Source organism: Stomoxys calcitrans, chromosome 1 (assembly GCF_963082655.1).
Source record: "Stomoxys calcitrans chromosome 1, idStoCalc2.1, whole genome shotgun sequence".
NCBI classification, from domain to species: domain Eukaryota; kingdom Metazoa; phylum Arthropoda; class Insecta; order Diptera; family Muscidae; genus Stomoxys; species Stomoxys calcitrans.
Window position 1 is genome coordinate 217187703 of NC_081552.1, and position 19610 is coordinate 217207312.

Here is a 19610-nt window from a genome sequence, read left to right on the forward strand (position 1 = left end):
GCTTCCTATTCAAGTTGAGTTTATCAATGATAAGGGACATTTTTATAGAAGAGATCAAACGACGTGCCACAGTGCGACACCTCTTTGGGGAATATGTTTTACATGGCCATGCATGTCATAGTACCTCGCAAATGTCGCCAGCTTTAAGAGAGTATAACCACAGCTTTAAATTTTGTCCGATGTTATCGCCAGGATTCGAACGTAGGCGTTCGTCGTCATAGACGGACATAGGCTACAGTGGCACGTATTCGATATACACATTCAGGGCGAAGGCGCAGCGGAGCGGTCCCGGTTCGCGCTACTGATTCATTTATTTGTACAAAAAATTTAATGGAAGTTAATTTAGGACGCTTAAACAACTACCGGGAGGCTCTCTATAGGGCGAACAATACCAAGCTGTGTGCAGATTGCGACCTATCGCAGATGTAAGGTAGGTCAAAATCTGCGATAGGTTGAACGTCTACCTCAACGAACTTGCCTCATCTTTCGCTGCGAGAAATCTAAAGATATCTGCCACCAAATCTTCAGCCAGATTGTTTACTACAAATACGAGTGAGGTGAATACTGAGCTGACTGTGATGGTCTATGGAGATATGATTCCGACCATCAAGTGTCCCAAAATACTTGGCGTCACATTTGACAGCTCTTACACATTCTCCTCACATGCCACAGCAATCTGCAAAAAAATCAAAAGTAGAAACAAGGTCCTCAAGTCGCTTGCTGGCAGCACTTGGGTTGCAGACAAAGAAACCTTGGTGACCACGTACAACGCAATTGGCCGGTCTGTGGTAAGTTATGCAACGCCAGTGTGGTCTCGTCCGCTTTGTGACATGCAGTAGAATAATATTGAGATCAGTTAGAATGCCACCCTCCGAACTGCGACGGTCGGTCCCCCGGCAAACCAGAGTAGTTCTGGCTCAATTACGTTCCAGCAGATGCAGCCGCCTCAACTCCTACAGAGCAAGGATTGATGCAGACGTGCAAAATGTATGTCTCGATTGTACCCAGGGACCCCGTCGATACACGTCACCTGTTTAACTCCCCAGCCAAACCACTCGACTCAGACCCAGATCCCTGTGGACGCACCCCATCTTAGTCGCAGAGTTCCTGCTACAACAACAACAACAGATTGCGACCTATACAGGGAATCCTTTTATACGTACAAGACACAGGTTATATCGACCAAGAGGCCCCAGGGTCCTTTTTTGAGAGTCGATAGAGGGAATGAATGAATCCTCCAGGTATCGCAGGATGTTTCGTGTGGTACCGATTTTCATCTGATACAACACAGTGCAAAGTTACTGTCAGTGGTTCATCAACATGATAACGGAAGGGAAAGTGATATGGGCGGTCAATTCGTTTGAATCCCATAATTCAACGAAACTGAATGACGACTCATTGAGGCAATTTTTAGAAGCTGCGTTTTACTCGACTAATGCGTGGAAACCGAGACACTCTCTGCCTAAGGATTACAGGCCAATCAATTTCTTCCTTGGTCTTAAGGACCCTATAGACTTCTTGACGTATGTGTTGGAGATCGTCCTTCGACCCTACATAGGTACGCAGCTTTGAGCATGCATACTAGAGATGGGCGCGTGAGTAATTTTTCGCACACGCTCGTGCGACAAACAAATTATTCACGCACGATGGGATTTTCCGGTCTTTCGAAGAAACGTTGTCCACGCGAATGAGATCGTCTTCAAGATCGGTATCCGATTCCTCTCTACTATAAGCAACTTCTTTTAGGGAGCAGTGAGGAAGATATCTGAATTGGCGAGGGCCAACGAGCTTGGCATAAACCCCAAAAAGACGTATTGGCGCAGAATATGCTCGACCGTCTCCAACTCGTCTTTATATCCACGAACCCTGCAGAAATCCTAATCCCATCGCCTTGTCAGCAAGAGACATTACAGAGGCCGGTCAGGATTGCCACCAACAATCTAAAGTCACGCTTCCCCAGCTCGAGAACAATCGAGGTCTTCCTTCCAGAGAACGTTAGTCACAGGGCCTTGGCAACCCTGCAGCCTATAAGGCCAGCCCACGCCGAGTCAGCACATTCGTCGCAGCAGACACTGAACGCCTGGGTTCAAATCCTGACGAGAACATCATAAAAAATTTTCTGCGGTGTTCATACCGTCTTCCCAATGAGGTGTCGCACTGCTGCACGCCATTCGGACTCGGCTATAAAAAGGAGGACATTAACATTGAGCTTAAATTTAAATCTGACAGCACTCATTGACATGTGAGAAGTTTGCCCCTCTTCCTCATGGGCAAATTTGTATTTGCATTTGTTCTGGATGCAGTGGTGTTGTCGCTCTGTTCGAAGGCCAAGTACCTAGGAGTGAATCTTGAGCAGACACTAAGCCGACGAAGGAACATCGAGGAAATTATCAAATTCTGGATCAGCGACTATTCTGGAGAAGTTACGTAGAGAAAAGGATCAAAGGGGGCCGTATACTCGCGAGTCTATTGACAGACTCGTTGTGCGTACCGCATTGACCCTATGGATTCCTTCATCGGCAAGGGCTGCCGCCTCAGTGTACAACATTGCCACAACAACAACAACTTACTCGCCTTGTCATATCGAGTATCATAGGCACTCAGTATTTAGATAAAAGCCGGGTGGTATTCTCAGGGAGAATCTCCGCTAGATGCCGCTGATTGACCGCGACTGCAATTGAAGTTGCCTCGTATATCTAAAGAGTATTTCACTAGCCTTAACATGTACATGAGCCCTGTAGATCTAAGCTGGACTTCTCATGATAACGATAGACACCAAAAAAGTCGGAGCTCAAAGTTCCAACCTGCATTGTTATATTATCCCGTGGCGGGATTCCTTTATTCTATGTTCATGTTCTACTGGCGATGTGGATTCGGCGTGGCGGCATTTTATGCGGCGAAACAGATTCTTTACCAGAGGAGTTTCTCCTTGTTAAGGGGATAAACGTCATATTATCGAATAATAATTTTTAGGTTGCGGGCACCCTGCCTTTCCCGTGGTTAAGTTGGGCGTGGCATCGGGGAAAAAGTTTTCATTTAGTTGCTTTGAATCAGGGTATGAAATAGCCTTCTGGAAGTGTGTAGCGTCTTTAAAGTGAGTGAATTTGCTATCTTAGAAGCACTGAATACGATTTCGATGCGTGAGGGGGGACTTCTTCAGGATGTGTTATGACGAGAGTTAGAGTGGATCGTGCACATTATCGGTGAAAACTCCCAAGCACTTAGTCCTCTTTTCATTCTGGAGTTTTAAAGAGACCTGCATAGTCTAACTGGACGGTCCTCTCACTGGTGCGATTTTCTACTTGGTCTGTCTGGGTCCCCACAAAGTTGAATTTTTCACCTTTCGTTGATGTCGGTTAGCCCTTTTCCTGTACTTCTGAAGTACAGACAAAAACTCTTCGAATCTGAGGCGTTCTTAAATTTAGTAAAGCTGTTGGAAATCTGTATACCTTTATTCTTATGCCTTAGATGACTCCTGAATCACCAATCAAATCAAAATTTTAATATTTTTTTCTCTCCCATAGAAGATGAAAATGAGCAGCCTGCTGAGGGTGAGGAGGAAAAGGAGTTCGTCACCTATCAAATCAGCAATGATGTTCACTTCACCAATAGCCGCATGGCTTCATTGGCTTGCATAAAACGTGGCACTGTCATCGAAGCCGACAAGTCCATACATTCTCAATTACGTCTTATCAACTTTTCGGATGGTTCACCCTACGAAACGTTGCATGCTTTCATTAGCAAATCTTTGGCACCCTACTTCAAGTCCTATGTCAAAGAATCCGGTCGTGCCGATCGTGATGGTGATAAAATGGCACCATCTGTGGAGAAGAAATTGGCCGAATTGGAGATGGGTTTGTTGCATTTGCAACAAAACATTGATATACCGGAAATAACCCTGACGGCTCATAATTCGGTTAATGCCGTTATACGTAAGTGTGCCGATGAAAATCGCAAGGCAAAAGTGGCTGATTTTGGGGATAAGGTTGAGGACTCGTCATTCCTGAATCAGTTGCAAAACGGTGTCAATCGTTGGATAAAGGAAATCAAGAAAGTAACCAAGTTGGATCGCGATCCTTCTTCTGGCACTGCCTTGCAGGTGGGTTTTCACATTACAAAAATAGAAATATAAAATAAAATTTGATGTTTGATGTCTATTTAATTTTTTAGGAAATTTCCTTTTGGCTTAATTTAGAACGCGCCCTTTATCGTATCCAAGAAAAGCGGGAGAGTCCTGAGGTGGCTCTGACCTTGGATATTCTCAAGCATGGCAAACGTTTTCATGCCACTGTTTCGTTTGATACGGACACTGGCCTTAAGCAGGCCTTGGCCATGGTGGCCGACTACAACCCCCTGATGAAAGATTTCCCCATCAATGATCTTTTGTCTGCCACCGAATTGGAAAAAATTCGTCCTGCTGTACAGCAGATTTTTGCCCACTTGCGCAAAGTTCGCAACACCAAATATCCCATACAACGTTGCCTCAAACTGATCGAGGCCATTTCCCGTGATTTATCTCAACAACTGCTGAAGGTTTTGGGTACCCGTCGCCTCATGCACATTCCATTCGACGAATTTGAACGTGTCATGAACCAGTGTTTCGAGATCTTTGGTTGTTGGGATGATGAGTATGATAAATTGCAAGGTCTTCTTCGTGACATTGTCAAGAAGAAACGTGACGAACATTTGAAGATGGTTTGGCGTGTGTCGCCAGCGCACAAAAAGTTGCAAACTCGCATGGAACATATGCGCAAATTTAGACGCCAACATGAACAGCTGCGTACTGTGATTTTACGTGTATTGCGCCCCACCAAACAGCAACAACAAATTGAGAATAATGCTGGTGATACCAAGCAACCCTACAGCCTGGAAGCTGATGATGCCAATGCCATTGAAGAGGTCAATTTGGCCTATGAGAATGTCAAGGAGGTTGACTGCTTGGACATCTCCAAGGAGGGATCTGAGGCATGGGAAGCAGCTGTAAAACGTTATGAGGAACGTATTGATCGCGTTGAGACACGCATTACAGCTCATTTACGTGACCAATTGGGCACTGCCAAGAATGCCAATGAAATGTTCCGCATTTTCTCTAGATTCAATGCTCTTTTCGTAAGACCTCATATTAGAGGAGCTATAAGAGAATATCAGACCCAACTGATTCAAAGGGTAAAGGATGATATTGAAGCCTTGCATGAGAAATTTAAGGTAAGTGTTGCCTATAAATTGCATTTCTAATGGCAATTAATGTTACTTTTTTTCTTCAGGTTCAATATCCCCAATCGAAAAGCTGTCGCTTATCCACTGTTCGCGATTTGCCTCCTGTAGCTGGTTCTATCATTTGGGCTCGTCAAATTAACAATCAATTGACCATGTATTTGAAACGCGTTGAAGATGTCTTGGGCAAAGGCTGGGAATCCCATATTGAGGGACAAAAACTGAAGGCCGACGGTGATAGTTTCCGTGCCAAGTTGAACATCGATGAAGTTTTCCAGGAATGGGCACGTAAAGTGCAAGAACGTAATTTTGGCAGTACCGGCCGTATATTCACCATTGACTCGGCTCGTTCCCGTCTGGGAAAGGGAAATATTTTGAAGTTGCGTGTCAACTTTTTGCCCGAGATTATAACCCTCTCCAAAGAGGTTCGCAACATTAAAAATTTAAATTTCCGGTAAGTTATGGTTTGGTCTTGATTTATTCCATTGCTTAACCAAGCTATTTAACTTTCAACTTTTAGAGTTCCCTTGGCCATTGTCAATAAGGCCCATCAGGCCAATCAAATTTATCCCTATGCCATTTCTCTGATTGAAAGTGTTCGAACATATGAACGCACTCTGGAAAAGGTAAGAGCTTAAATATGTCTTGGTTTTTTTACTCAAACACGAATTACATGATGCAAAGGTTAAGCAATTTATAAGAGAGATAACATATTGAATTGTTTGCGAACATTTTTATTTTATTATAATGAAATCGGTGATACCAAAAGCAAGTCCGAGCAATTAGCAATAACCCATTTTGCCTTTACAAATACATTAACATATTGTATTGAAGTAACAAAATTGAGTGGAAATTTGATTTCCATAAAAAATTGATTTTAGTCAAAAACTTATTTTTATAAAAAAAATTCTTCGAAATGTGATTTTTATAGAAAATTTGTCGAAATTTGATTTTCATGGGTAATAATTTTCAAAATTGAATTTTTATAGATTTCATTAAAATTTGATTTTCGTTAAAACTTGATTTTTATAAAAAATTTCATCAAAATTGGATTTTTATAGAAAATTTCGTTAAATTTCGAAGTTTTTAGATAATTTCGTCAAAATTGGATTTTCATAGAAAATTTCATTGCAATTTGATTTTCATAGAAAATTTCGTCGAAATGGGATTTTCATAGAAATTTTCGTGAAATTGCATTTTGATAGAAAATTTCGTCAAAATTGGATATTCATTAAAAATTTTGTCAATATTAGATTTTCATAGAAAATTTGGTCGAAATTGGATTTTCATAGAAATTTGGATTTTCTAGAAAATTTCGTAGAAATTGGATATTCATAGAAAATTTTGTCGAAATGGAATTTTCATAGAAAAATTCGTCGAAATTGGTTTTTCATAGAAATTTTTAAGAAATTTGATTTTCATACAAAATTTCGTCGAAATTAAATTTTCGTTCAAAATTTTGTCGAGTCAAACAATGCCGGAAATATCACTCCGCCTTGGGGAACTCCCTGTTTCACTCCACGGTGCTTCGACTTCAAATGGCTGGCTACCCCACAGATAATTCGCGACCTAGCGTTTCAGGCCTGACTGCCCTCCAGTGTTAGTCATGTCCTCAAATTGTTTGGCATGGCTGACCGTGTCGAATGCCTTCGATAGGACTAGTGCCACGAGAACCGTCCTACCACATGGCCTGAGTTGATTGAAGCCACGGCAAATGTTAGCGGTGATGGCATGCAAAGCAGTTGTTGTGCTATGCAGTCTTCGAAATCCATGTTGATTCTCGGCGAGTGGAAATTCTCCTACGAGGCTCGGGAGGAGTACGACTGCCCCAAACTCGGGTCATTTCCAGGCTTCAGTAGCGGGATCACTCTGCCCATCTTCCACACATCGGGACCTATAAGAGTGTTCAAAGATAGGTTGAGGATAGTAGTAAGGTACTCATCTCCAGGTAGAACCAGATTCTTCAGGATCAGTGTGTAGAGAGGGGCCCAACACCTTGGATGATTTGGCGCCTGGGATAACATTCGTAACTTCGGCCACGGTAAATTTTGATGGCTGTCCATCGGCTCGGAGATCACGGATACGACGAATGGCTCTCCTCCTAGCACAATAAATTGACGGTTGAGCAACCTGGCGCATCTCTTCCGCCCAGTCTCGGTTTCTTTGCCAAAAGTGACTGAGGTCCTGTCATACCGTTATCGGTGTTCGAGAGTGACTTAACAGTACACCAAAGCTTGCCTAAACCGGTGCCTAAGTTACATTACTCCAAGTGTTCCAGGGACAAATTCCGCACGCTGATTCTGGGGTGAGTGGGGTCCGTACAACGGACTTTCATCTGCAAGTACCACTGCCTGCGTCGGAAAATTGGGCCGCACTTGGGATATTCAACCGGCTGGTATAAAGCGAGCGGCTGCTGTGTTAATAATGTCTCGGATGTTCCTCTCGGCAACTAGCACATTCGAGGGAAGGTCAGTTCACTGAAGCGGCGATTGGACTTGCCAAAATACGTCACTCAGGAGATCAGAGGATGCAATGGAAATATCTGGCGAGGATTTGCAGCAGTCCTCATAATCCTAGTGGGGGCATCCTCACTCATCGCGCAAAACTTGAAGCCTTCAATCTGCTCTGCCAAAGCTATGCCCCGCTGGTCGTTACCTAAGGAAGAATGCCATGAAATGTGATGCGCATTTAAGTCTCCTCGAACCAGCGATTATGGCTAGTAAGCCAGGGATACTGGAATCTGTGGGTATGCCTCTAGCGACATGAAAGCTAATATTTCAGGAGCAGGCCCGATGGGCAACGAATGATAGATGGTCACAAAGAGGGGGCTGTGAGCATTCTAAAACTATGTGGCCTATTCTAGCCTTGAAAAGGTCTACCGCTTTGCTGTCATTGGCTAGAACAGACGCCTCAGTCATTGTGTCCGCCATGACAGGTCACTGTCAAATCGGAATACATGCTAACAGACTGAAGGTTGCCAACGACTTTTGCAGAAGCTGTAAGGACATAGAAGAAGAAGAGACTAAAGAACACCTTATGCGTGTGTGTCCGGCACTAGCAGTTAGAACGAGTTCCACTTTAGGTTCTTATTTCTTTGAGAACCTGTCTGATTTATCGGATGTGAACATTCGCAAGATATTTTTAAAGCGAACTGGATGGTTCAACGGTAGGAATTAGAAGGCATCTTTCTTCTTCTGTCCCTGTGGTATCACAATGGACGAAAACGTCTAAGTGAGTCTGATGGCAGACTGCAACTTAAACCTAATTTAACCTAAGCCTGGCCATTACACAGCCACCAACCGGCGGTATGTACACGTTGTATAGCTCTATCTTGGCAAAACCGGACCTGACTGCTATACCCATGCAATTCATGTAGGGTTCACTAACGCTAGGCTCAGACGAGATGGGTCCATGCTACACGGAATGGTTGTATTGTTGTTGCAGTGTGTTATACACTAAGGCAGCAACCCTTGCCGATGAAGAACACCATCGAGTCAATTCGGTACGTACAACCGGCTGCCATAGGAATGATGTATCACAAAGGCCAATACCCCACCTACATTCCCAACACTAGTGTCACCTGATATATTCAAAGCGCAACATCAACGTATGCGATAGTGCTTGTTTTTTAAATGACATCTTATCGCATACTTTTCTCGCTTTTATCGCCTGGCACGATGAAAAACTGGTTAAGGGTCCAAACCCATAGGCTGCTCGGACCAATTTGATTCATTTTGGTTGTGATTTAATTAGATTGCCATTGATTTAAGGATTAGTTAAATGTAACTCCATTCGACTTATTTGACCTTAACATAATTGCTTAACCTTTGATCATCAACAGCTTCAACTTGTTAAAACGCTATTCATATACACATGTCTTGTCAAAGTGAAGTTTATTTTTTAATAACTCCAGTTTATCCACCAAGACACCTTTTTCACAAACAACACCCTTTATTTAATAAACCTGTACTTTTGTTTATTATATTTTTTTTTCAAACGTTTTATTAACACGTAAATCTAAGTTATGTCACGCATGCACCTTTCTCTCAAAAGACAAAAAGGCAGCGCAAATAGCTTTTACATTTTTTTTTAATTTTCTAAACATTTTTGATTTGTAACACACCTTGAAACCAACAACAAACAATCCTATTTTCTTATATACAAGTAACTCCTGCATACAGCCTTCAAACAAACAAAATACCAATCCTTTCTTATTTACATGCAGCTAAATAATAGGAGTTTAGCACAAAATTCTGTCTTCAAGGTAGTAATCGAAAGCATCTTTAAAAACAACCTCATTCAAAATTCACATTCAAAAATCCATTTTCGACAAAAAAAAAATTAACCATTTTTTATTCAAAACCCCTTTAGAATATGTATGTAGTTGTTTTTCCTGTCCAAACTAAAAAAGCATGCTTTTATGAATGACACCCCGAAAATATAAAGGCAATTTGATAGCTTTCACCATGTGGTTGTTTATGTTGTCGAAACCTCTTTGATTTCATTTTGATTCTTTCTTCCCTCATGACAACTAGATCGAAGATCGTGCCAGTATTGTACCACTGGTGGCAGGTTTGCGCAAAGAAGTTCTTAATTTGGTCTCTGAGGGTGTTGGCTTGGTCTGGGAGTCCTACAAGTTGGATCCATATGTGTTGCGTCTATCGGAATGTGTAACACAATTCCAGGAAAAGGTGAGGAGTGTTAAGTCAGTGCAGCAGTACTTGGGTTCAATTTTCATTGCTTAAATATTTTTTCTTTCTTCAGGTTGAGGATCTTCTGGTAGTCGAGGAGCAACTGGATGTTGATGTGCGTTCTTTGGAGACTTGTCCCTATAGCGCTGCCACCTTTGTAGAGATTCTCTCCAAGATTCAACATGCTGTCGATGATTTATCTTTGCGCCAGTACTCCAATCTAAGTGTCTGGGTACAGCGTCTTGATGAAGAGGTAGAAAAGAAATTGGCCATGCGCTTACAGGCTGGCATTCAAGCCTGGACTGAATCTTTGACTGGCAACAAGAAGGAAGTTGATCTTTCCATGGACACTGATGCTCCGGTCCAGCCTACTCATAAACTGGGTGGTGAACCACAAATACAAAATGCTGTCCATGAAATACGCATTACCAATCAACAGATGTATTTGTATCCCTCCATTGAGGAGGCCAGATTCCAAATTATGCAACAATTATTTGCTTGGCAGGCCATTGTCACCTCTCAGGTGCGCTTGCAAAGTTCACGTTATCAGGTTGGGCTGGACAAGCCCGTGTCGCAGACCTATCGCAATTTGTTGACCAAATTGCCTGATTGTAAGATCCTGGAAATGGCCTATGATGCCATAGAGAGTAAAATCGGTGAGGTACGCAACTATGTGGATGAATGGTTGCGCTATCAATCATTGTGGGATTTGCAAGCCGATACCTTGTATGGGCGTCTGGGTGAAGATGTCAATCTATGGATAAAATGTTTGAATGATATCAAGAAATCTCGCACCACTTTTGATACTTCGGATACGCGACGTGCTTATGGGCCCATCATCATTGATTATGCCAAGGTGCAAGCTAAGGTCACCTTGAAATATGATTCGTGGCATAAGGAGGCCTTGGGTAAATTTGGAACATTGCTGGGCAATGAAATGTCCACATTCCATACTAAAGTATCCAAGTCCCGAACTGATTTGGAAATGCAGAGCATTGGTAAGTTGTACAAGAAATTTTTGTTAATTTTCTGAAACTCATTTATTTTTCCTCGCTCTCTCTCTCTCTCTCTCACACACACACAGAGGCCGCCAGCACCACCGATGCCGTTAGCTTCATAACCTATGTCCAATCTCTCAAGAAGGAAATGCTTGTTTGGGACAAACAGGTGGAGGTGTTCCGTGAGGCCCAACGCATTTTGGAACGCCAACGTTTCCAATTCCCCAACAGCTGGCTACATGTGGACAATATCGAAGGTGAATGGTCGGCATTCAATGAAATCATAAAACGCAAGGATACCGCCATTCAAACTCAAGTGGCTAGTTTGCAAGCCAAGATTGTAGCCGAAGATAAGGCTGTGGAAACTCGCACCACTGACTTCCTTAAGGACTGGGAGGATAATAAGCCCACCGGAGGCAAGATACGTCCTGATGATGCTCTACAGCAATTGCAATTGTTTGAAAGCAAGTACTCTCGCTTGAAGGAGGAGCGAGACAATGTGGCCAAGGCCAAGGAAGCTTTGGAATTACAGGAATCTGCGGTGCCCAACAACAGTTCGGAGAGAATGAATGTGGCCCTAGAAGAATTGCAAGATTTGCGTGGTGTCTGGAGTGAATTATCCAAAGTATGGACACAAATTGATGAGACACGGTAAGACAAGTGAAAGGAAAATTGAGTTGCATAAAAAAAATAAACAAAAATTTATCCATTTTCAGCGAAAAACCATGGTTGTCTGTGCAACCTCGCAAACTGCGCCAACAACTGGAGGCTTTGATGTCACAATTGAAGGAATTGCCTGCCCGCTTGCGCATGTATGAATCCTATGAGTATGTCAAGAAGTTAATCCAAAGCTACATCAAGGTTAACATGTTGATTGTGGAATTGAAATCGGATGCCCTTAAAGAGCGCCACTGGAAACAACTGACCAAAGAGCTGCGTGTAAATTGGGTCATATCCGATTTGACTCTGGGTCAAGTGTGGGATGTGAACTTGCAGAAAAACGAAAATGTTGTCAAAGACATTATGCGTGTGGCTCAAGGAGAAATGGCCTTGGAAGAGTTCTTGAAGCAAGTGCGTGACACCTGGCAAAGTTATGAACTGGATTTGATTAACTATCAAAACAAATGCCGCATTATTCGTGGCTGGGATGATTTGTTCAATAAGGTCAAGGAACATATTAATTCAGTGGCTGCCATGAAGCTGTCACCCTTCTACAAAGTCTTTGAGGAGGAAACCCTGACCTGGGAAGAGAAATTGAATCGCATCAATGCTCTATTTGATGTATGGATTGATGTACAACGCAGATGGGTCTATTTGGAGGGCATATTTTCGGGCAGTGCTGACATTAAATCACTACTGCCCCAGGAGACCTCCCGTTTCCAGAGTATTAGCTCGGAGTTTTTGGGTCTTATGAAAAAGGTGGCCAAATCACCAAAAGTAATGGATGTCTTGAATATTCCAGCAGTTCAAAGATCTCTGGAACGTTTAGCCGATCTCTTGGGTAAAATTCAAAAGGCCTTGGGTGAATATTTGGAAAGAGAACGTACCTCCTTCCCTCGCTTCTACTTCGTGGGCGATGAAGATCTTTTGGAAATTATTGGCAACAGCAAGAACATTGCGCGTTTGCAAAAGCATTTCAAGAAAATGTTTGCTGGCATTGCAGCCATTTTGCTTAATGAAGATAACACCATTATTCTGGGTATAGCCTCACGTGAGGGCGAAGAGGTCAAATTCATTAATCCCGTTTCAACTGTGGAACATCCCAAAATCAATGAGTGGCTGACGTTAGTGGAAAAGCAAATGCGTTTCACTTTGGCCTCCTTTTTGGCTCAAGCCGTGCAAGATATTAAGCAATTCCGTGAGGGCCAAATCGACCCCCAAAAATATATGGAGTGGTGCGACAAATATCAAGCTCAAATTGTTGTCTTGGCTGCCCAGATTTTATGGTCCGAGGATGTGGAAGCCGCTTTGCAGCAGGCTTCAGAGACCAATAGTACCAAACCACTGCAGCGTGTATTGGGTACGGTGGAATCAACTTTGAATGTCTTGGCTGATTCTGTATTGCAGGAGCAGCCACCATTGCGCCGAAAGAAATTGGAACACTTGATTAATGAATTTGTACACAAACGTACCGTTACCAGGCGTTTAATAACCAATGGTGTAACACATCCCAAATCATTCCAATGGTTAACGGAAATGAGATTCTATTTCGATCCCAGGCAGACAGTGGTAAGTTGGTAGAGAAATCCAATGAAATTAAGGATATTTATTAACTTTCTCTTTCCAGGTCCTTCAACAACTCACCATACACATGGCCAATGCACGCTTCTTTTATGGCTTCGAATATCTTGGAGTCCAAGATCGCCTGGTACAAACGCCTTTGACCGATCGTTGCTATTTGACTATGACCCAAGCTTTAGAATCACGTTTGGGTGGTTCTCCCTTTGGTCCTGCCGGTACTGGTAAAACTGAATCCGTCAAAGCTTTGGGTAATCAGTTGGGTCGCTTTGTATTGGTCTTCAACTGTGACGAAACATTCGATTTCCAAGCCATGGGTCGTATCTTTGTGGGTCTCTGCCAAGTAGGCGCCTGGGGTTGCTTCGATGAATTCAATCGTCTGGAGGAACGCATGCTCTCAGCTTGTTCGCAACAAATTCAGACCATACAGGAAGCCCTTAAATATGAGATGGACAGTAACAAGGAAAGCATTACCGTTGAATTGGTGGGCAAACAGGTGCGCGTTTCCACCGATATGGCCATATTTATTACCATGAATCCTGGTTACGCTGGTCGTTCCAATTTACCCGATAACTTAAAGAAACTCTTCCGTTCATTGGCCATGACCAAACCCGATCGCCAATTGATTGCTGAGGTTATGTTATTCTCGCAAGGCTTCCGTTCTGCTGAAAAATTGGCTTGCAAAATTGTACCATTCTTCAAGCTTTGCGATGAGCAATTGTCCAACCAATCTCATTATGATTTCGGTTTGCGTGCTTTGAAGTCGGTACTTATCTCGGCGGGTAATGTTAAGCGTGATCGTATCCAAAAGATCAAGGAAACGCTAAAGCAACGAGGTGAGGAGAATATTGACGAGGCGTCAGTAGCTGAAAATCTACCAGAACAGGAGATTCTCATACAATCGGTGTGTGAGACCATGGTACCCAAATTGGTGGCTGAAGATATACCGCTGCTATTCTCTTTGTTGAGTGATGTCTTCCCCAATGTTGGCTATACTCGTGCCGAAATGAAGGGTCTCAAGGAAGAGATTCGTAAAGTGTGTCAAGAGGATTATTTGGTTTGTGGTGAAGGTGATGAACAAGGCGCTGCTTGGATGGAAAAGGTAAGTTAAATGTTCTGGGAAGGATTTGGGTTGGATAACCAAATACTGCACAAAAGAAGTTTGATAAAGGAAGCAACATTTCAATTTTCGAAATCGATAGAAGGTGATAGTACATTAAAGGAAAGTGCGTGGGTTCGATTTCCACCAATGACCGGGTCTGTCGCTACTGTGGAATAAACCACTGTAACCTAGCCGATGATAACTGAGTATTGATTGCGTGGAGCGGACGTGTTTTTAATTCCGCCCTCAAGACTAGTTCTGCATCTCGTTAAATGTACCAATTGGACAAAACCGTTACTCTAGGATAACTAGAATAGTTTTATCCTCTAGGCGGTTGATGATCAGCGTCTGTTTTCGTGAGGCGGCAGATCTAAAGACAAGGAGTAGGCTTAGAATGGACTCCCATAGCCCCAACAGCTAGGGTGTTTCTGTGCCTAGGCACATGTAGTCGAGTGTACTGCTTCAAGTTCACAACCAGTCGGCGAATAACAAATGAGAAAAGAGACGTATAACCCAAAGAGATGCGCAGTTCATCCCCACCCTTTAAATAAAGCTGGTGTTTCCGATTTAGACTCAGACAACGACAATGTCAATAAAACAATCATTGCAGCCAGCGGGATTATAGCAGAAGTGAACGAGAACATTGCTAAGTTCACAATAAGATCGAAAAAGCTATCCGAGATACAACGGAGGGAATTGAAGTACATCCATTCGCCAGGGCAATAGGGAAAGTGCAGGTTGCTTGTAGTGATAAAACTGAAACAGATTCCGGCACTAAGATGGGAACACAATAGCAAGGAATTCTTCACATAGGTTCTTTCGAGGTTACTTTTTTATAAGATGGGGGTATACTAATTTCGTCATTCTGTTTGTACCTCCTCGAAATATTCGTCTAAGACCCCATAAAGTATATATTGGGTTGCCCAAAAAGTAATTGCGGATTTTTTAAAAGAAAGTAAATGCATTTTTAATAAAACTTAGAATGAACTTTAATCAAATATACTTTTTTACACTTTTTTTCTAAAGCACGCTAAAAGTAACAGCTGATAACTGACAGAAGAAAGAATGCAATTACAGAGTCACAAGCTGTGAAAAAATTTGTCAACGCCGACTATATGAAAAATCCGCAATTACTTTTTGGGCAACCCAATATATTCTTGATCGTAATGACATTTAAAGTCAATCTAGCCCTTTCCGTCCGTCTGTCTGTCAAAAGCAAGCTAACTTTCGAAGGAGTAAGCTAGCCGCTTGAAATTTTGCACAAATACTTCTTACTAGTGTAGGTCGGTTGGGATTGTAAATAAACCGATCTGGGAGTCTTGACTTCTTGAGCGTTTAGAGGGCGCAATTCTTATCGGTCCATAACCTGATATAGCTGCCATAAAAGCCGATCTTGAATCTTGACTTCTTGAGCCACTAGAGGATGCAATACTTATCTGATTTGGCTGAAATTTCGCATGACGTGTTTTGTTTTGACTTCTAATAACTGTGCCAAAAATGGTTCAAATCAATGCATAACCTGATATAGCTGCCATATAAACCGATCTAGGATCTTGACTTCTTGAGCCTCCAGAAGGCGTAATTATTATCCGATTTGGCTGAAACTTTGTACAACGGCTTCTCCTATAACCTTCAACAAACGTATAAAATATGGCCCGAATCGGTCTATAGCCTGATACAGCTCCCACATATACCGGTGGGTTCCCGGAACAAATTTAGCACGCTTTCACTTGTTAGTAGTTAGTGCCGATCACCGGCTTAGGTGTATCTCCATAGTGACATGGGGTAAATTAATATCTGCACACATCTTTTCAACCTAACCTAGCCGTTAAAACTTTTGTCCAATGCAAAAATGTTAATTCCTTTATCAAACTTTACTTTTTCAAAAATCCACGTCCATAGATTGTAGTATATATATACATACATACATACACATATGCAATTTAACAATAATTTTGTTCACACATATTTAAAAATTTTTATTAAATTTCTTCCTTATTGATTGCAAATTTCTCGTGTCGATTACTAACGAAAAAAAAAAATAAAAAAAAAAAAAAAACGAAAACTTGCACAAATCTCAATGAATGAATCTTCTCTACCTGTAAATAATTAACAAAAATCTTTTGAACAAACGAAAATAAAACAAATGTATGAAAAAAGGGATTTGGTGAAACTTGGGTTGATAAAGTAAGAAATTTTTTAATCTATCTCTCCTCCCCCTCTCATATTAGCCAATCTATTGAGCAAGTTTAAATGGCTTTGATTGGATGAATCGATTGAGGAGGAATCGAAGGATTTAAACTTGTTCCCATATGCTTTTCATGTCGTTTTCCTTTCTTGATGTATTTTCAAAGCTTGACGTTTACTAATTGTTACATTTTACCACTCACTCACCTCCCCCCCACCCACACTGTAGGTATTGCAACTGTATCAAATTTCTCGCCTCAATCATGGTTTGATGATGGTTGGTCCTTCGGGCTCTGGTAAATCTACAGCTTGGCGTACCCTACTTAAGGCTTTGGAACGTTTCGAAGGCACCGAAGGTGTGGCCCATGTCATTGATCCCAAGGCCATCTCCAAGGAGGCTTTGTATGGTGTTCTGGATCCCAATACTCGTGAATGGACCGACGGTCTTTTCACTCATGTCTTGCGTAAAATCATTGATAATGTTCGTGGTGAAATAAACAAACGTCAATGGATCATCTTTGATGGTGATGTGGATCCTGAATGGGTTGAAAATTTGAATTCTGTTTTGGATGACAATAAACTTTTGACTTTGCCCAATGGTGAACGTTTGTCTTTGCCACCCAATGTTCGCATAATGTTTGAAGTACAAGATTTGAAATATGCCACATTGGCCACAGTATCACGTTGCGGTATGGTGTGGTTCTCCGAAGATGTTCTATCCACGGAAATGATCTTTGAGAACTATTTGTTGCGTTTGCGCTCGATTCCTCTGGAGGATACCGATGACGATTTTGTTGGTATTGCCAAGCCGGCCAAGGACAAGGAAGATGAGGTATCGCCTTCGCTGCAAGTTCAAAGGGATATTGCCATGTTGTTGCAGCCCTTCTTCTCAGCCGATGGTATTGTGGTGCGCAGCTTGGAGTATGCTGCCAGTGAGCAAGAGCACATTATGGACTTTACGCGTTTGAGGGCTTTGAGTTCTTTGTTCTCCATGTTGAATCAAGCCGCCAGGTTGGTAACTTTCGAGAACCAAATTTGCTTTTCTTTCACCCAAGCCTTTTCATTTCAGAAATATTTTAAATTATAATTCAACTCATCCTGATTTCCCCTTCTCCAATGATCAATTGGAGCAGTATATAACAAAATCTTTGATTTATTCTGTACTATGGTCCTTTGCCGGTGATGCCAAGCTGAAGGTGCGCACCGATTTGGGTGATTTTGTACGCAGTGTCACCACTGTTCCCTTGCCTGGCGCCGCCGGAGTACCCATTATAGATTACGAAGTCAGCATGAATGGAGAATGGGTACCCTGGTCCAACAAAGTGCCCGTTATTGAAGTGGAAACTCACAAAGTGGCTTCACCCGATATTGTGGTGCCCACTTTGGATACAGTAAGACATGAGTCCTTGCTTTACACCTGGTTGGCTGAGCACAAACCTTTGGGTAAGTTGTTGGTAATAATAGAAAATAATCATGTTATTAATTTTTTTATGTAAATTTCCAGTCTTATGTGGTCCTCCTGGTTCTGGTAAAACCATGACTTTGTTCTCTGCCCTTCGAGCTTTGCCCGATATGGAAGTTGTTGGCTTGAATTTCTCCTCGGCCACCACTCCCGAGCTATTGCTTAAGACTTTCGATCATTACTGCGAATATCGCAAAACACCCAATGGCGTTGTTCTCTCACCAGTACAGATTGGCAAATGGTTAGTCTTGTTCTGCGATGAAATCAATTTACCCGATATGGACTCCTATGGAACACAGCGTGTAATTTCCTTCTTGAGACAATTAGTTGAGCACAAAGGTTTCTATCGTGCCAGCGATCAGGCTTGGGTATCTTTGGAACGCATACAATTTGTGGGAGCCTGTAATCCTCCCACAGATCCGGGACGTAAACCTTTGTCACATCGTTTCTTGCGTCATGTACCCATTATCTATGTGGATTATCCTGGCGAGACTTCATTGAAACAGATTTATGGCACCTTCTCTCGTGCCATGTTACGTTTGATGCCTACACTACGAGGTTATGCTGAGCCATTGACCAATGCCATGGTTGAATTTTATTTGGCTTCTCAAGATCGTTTCACCCAAGATATGCAGCCGCATTATGTCTACTCGCCTCGCGAAATGACTCGTTGGGTTCGTGGTATCTGCGAGGCTATTAGGCCTTTGGATTCTCTGCCCGTTGAAGGCTTGGTACGCATTTGGGCCCATGAAGCTTTGCGTCTCTTCCAAGATCGTCTAGTTGACGATTCCGAACGCAGATGGACCAATGAAAACATCGATTTGGTTGCTTTGAAACACTTCCCTGGTATTAATTCTGAGGAAGCCTTGGCTCGTCCCATACTTTACAGTAATTGGTTATCGAAGGACTACATGCCGGTTAATCGCGAAGAACTACGCGATTATGTTCGTGCTCGTCTAAAGGTCTTCTACGAAGAAGAATTAGATGTACCCCTGGTGTTGTTCGATGAAGTTTTGGAACATGTGTTGCGCATTGATCGTATCTTCCGGCAACCCCAAGGCCATTTATTGCTTATTGGTGTTTCCGGTGCTGGCAAGACGACGTTATCGCGTTTTGTTGCTTGGATGAATGGCTTGTCCATTTTCCAAATCAAGGTACACAATAAATACACTGGAGAAGATTTCGATGAGGATTTGCGTTCGGTGTTACGTCGCTCGGGCTGCAGAGATGAAAAGATTGCTTTCATTTTGGACGAATCCAATGTATTGGATTCGGGATTCTTGGAACGCATGAACACATTGTTGGCCAACGGTGAAGTGCCTGGTCTTTTCGAGGGCGATGAATACACAACATTGATGACTCAGTGTAAGGAAGGTGCGCAGCGCGAAGGCTTGATGTTAGATTCAAGTGATGAATTATACAAATGGTGAGTGACATAATCAATTGCTTTGCAAAAAAAATTGTGTTTTTTCGTCTGTTTGCGCTCTTTTATTTTCATCTATAAAATCTGTTCGTGATTTTTCAAACAGCTCGAGATCATATTCAATGCTTTCTATTCAAGGAAAATCATAGCAAAGAATTTATCAAAGTTGAGCAAGTGTGTGTTATAATTCAGACACTTTGGCTGGCTTGGTGGATCATGATTTCTGATAAGCCATGTATCTTTATCAACAGCTTTGTCAAATTGATTGAGATGCCCTACATACCCAAGGACTATT

At 42.3% G+C, this 19610-nt stretch overlaps 1 protein-coding gene across 8 annotated transcripts in view; it reads left to right on the top strand.

The window, feature by feature from the left end:
* The window catches only part of LOC106091938 (dynein heavy chain, cytoplasmic), a 59255-nt gene that overhangs the window by 19198 nt on the left and 20447 nt on the right, over positions 1 to 19610 (top strand). For 2 of the 8 annotated variants that reach the window (XM_059370640.1, XM_059370639.1), the window contains exons 2-15: positions 3525 to 4099; positions 4171 to 5205; positions 5265 to 5668; positions 5735 to 5840; positions 9440 to 9478; positions 9750 to 9905; positions 9979 to 10903; positions 10990 to 11554; positions 11620 to 13132; positions 13191 to 14243; positions 16404 to 16430; positions 16660 to 17441; positions 17500 to 17873; positions 17935 to 19318. In XM_059370640.1, the coding sequence (XP_059226623.1) occupies positions 3525 to 4099; positions 4171 to 5205; positions 5265 to 5668; positions 5735 to 5840; positions 9440 to 9478; positions 9750 to 9905; positions 9979 to 10903; positions 10990 to 11554; positions 11620 to 13132; positions 13191 to 14243; positions 16404 to 16430; positions 16660 to 17441; positions 17500 to 17873; positions 17935 to 19318 (8938 nt within the window). The remainder of the gene's footprint in view (positions 1 to 3524; positions 4100 to 4170; positions 5206 to 5264; positions 5669 to 5734; positions 5841 to 9439; positions 9479 to 9749; positions 9906 to 9978; positions 10904 to 10989; positions 11555 to 11619; positions 13133 to 13190; positions 14244 to 16403; positions 16431 to 16659; positions 17442 to 17499; positions 17874 to 17934; positions 19319 to 19610) is intronic. The other 6 variants (XM_059370643.1, XM_059370641.1, XM_059370664.1 and 3 more) reach the window with 3 other exon arrangements.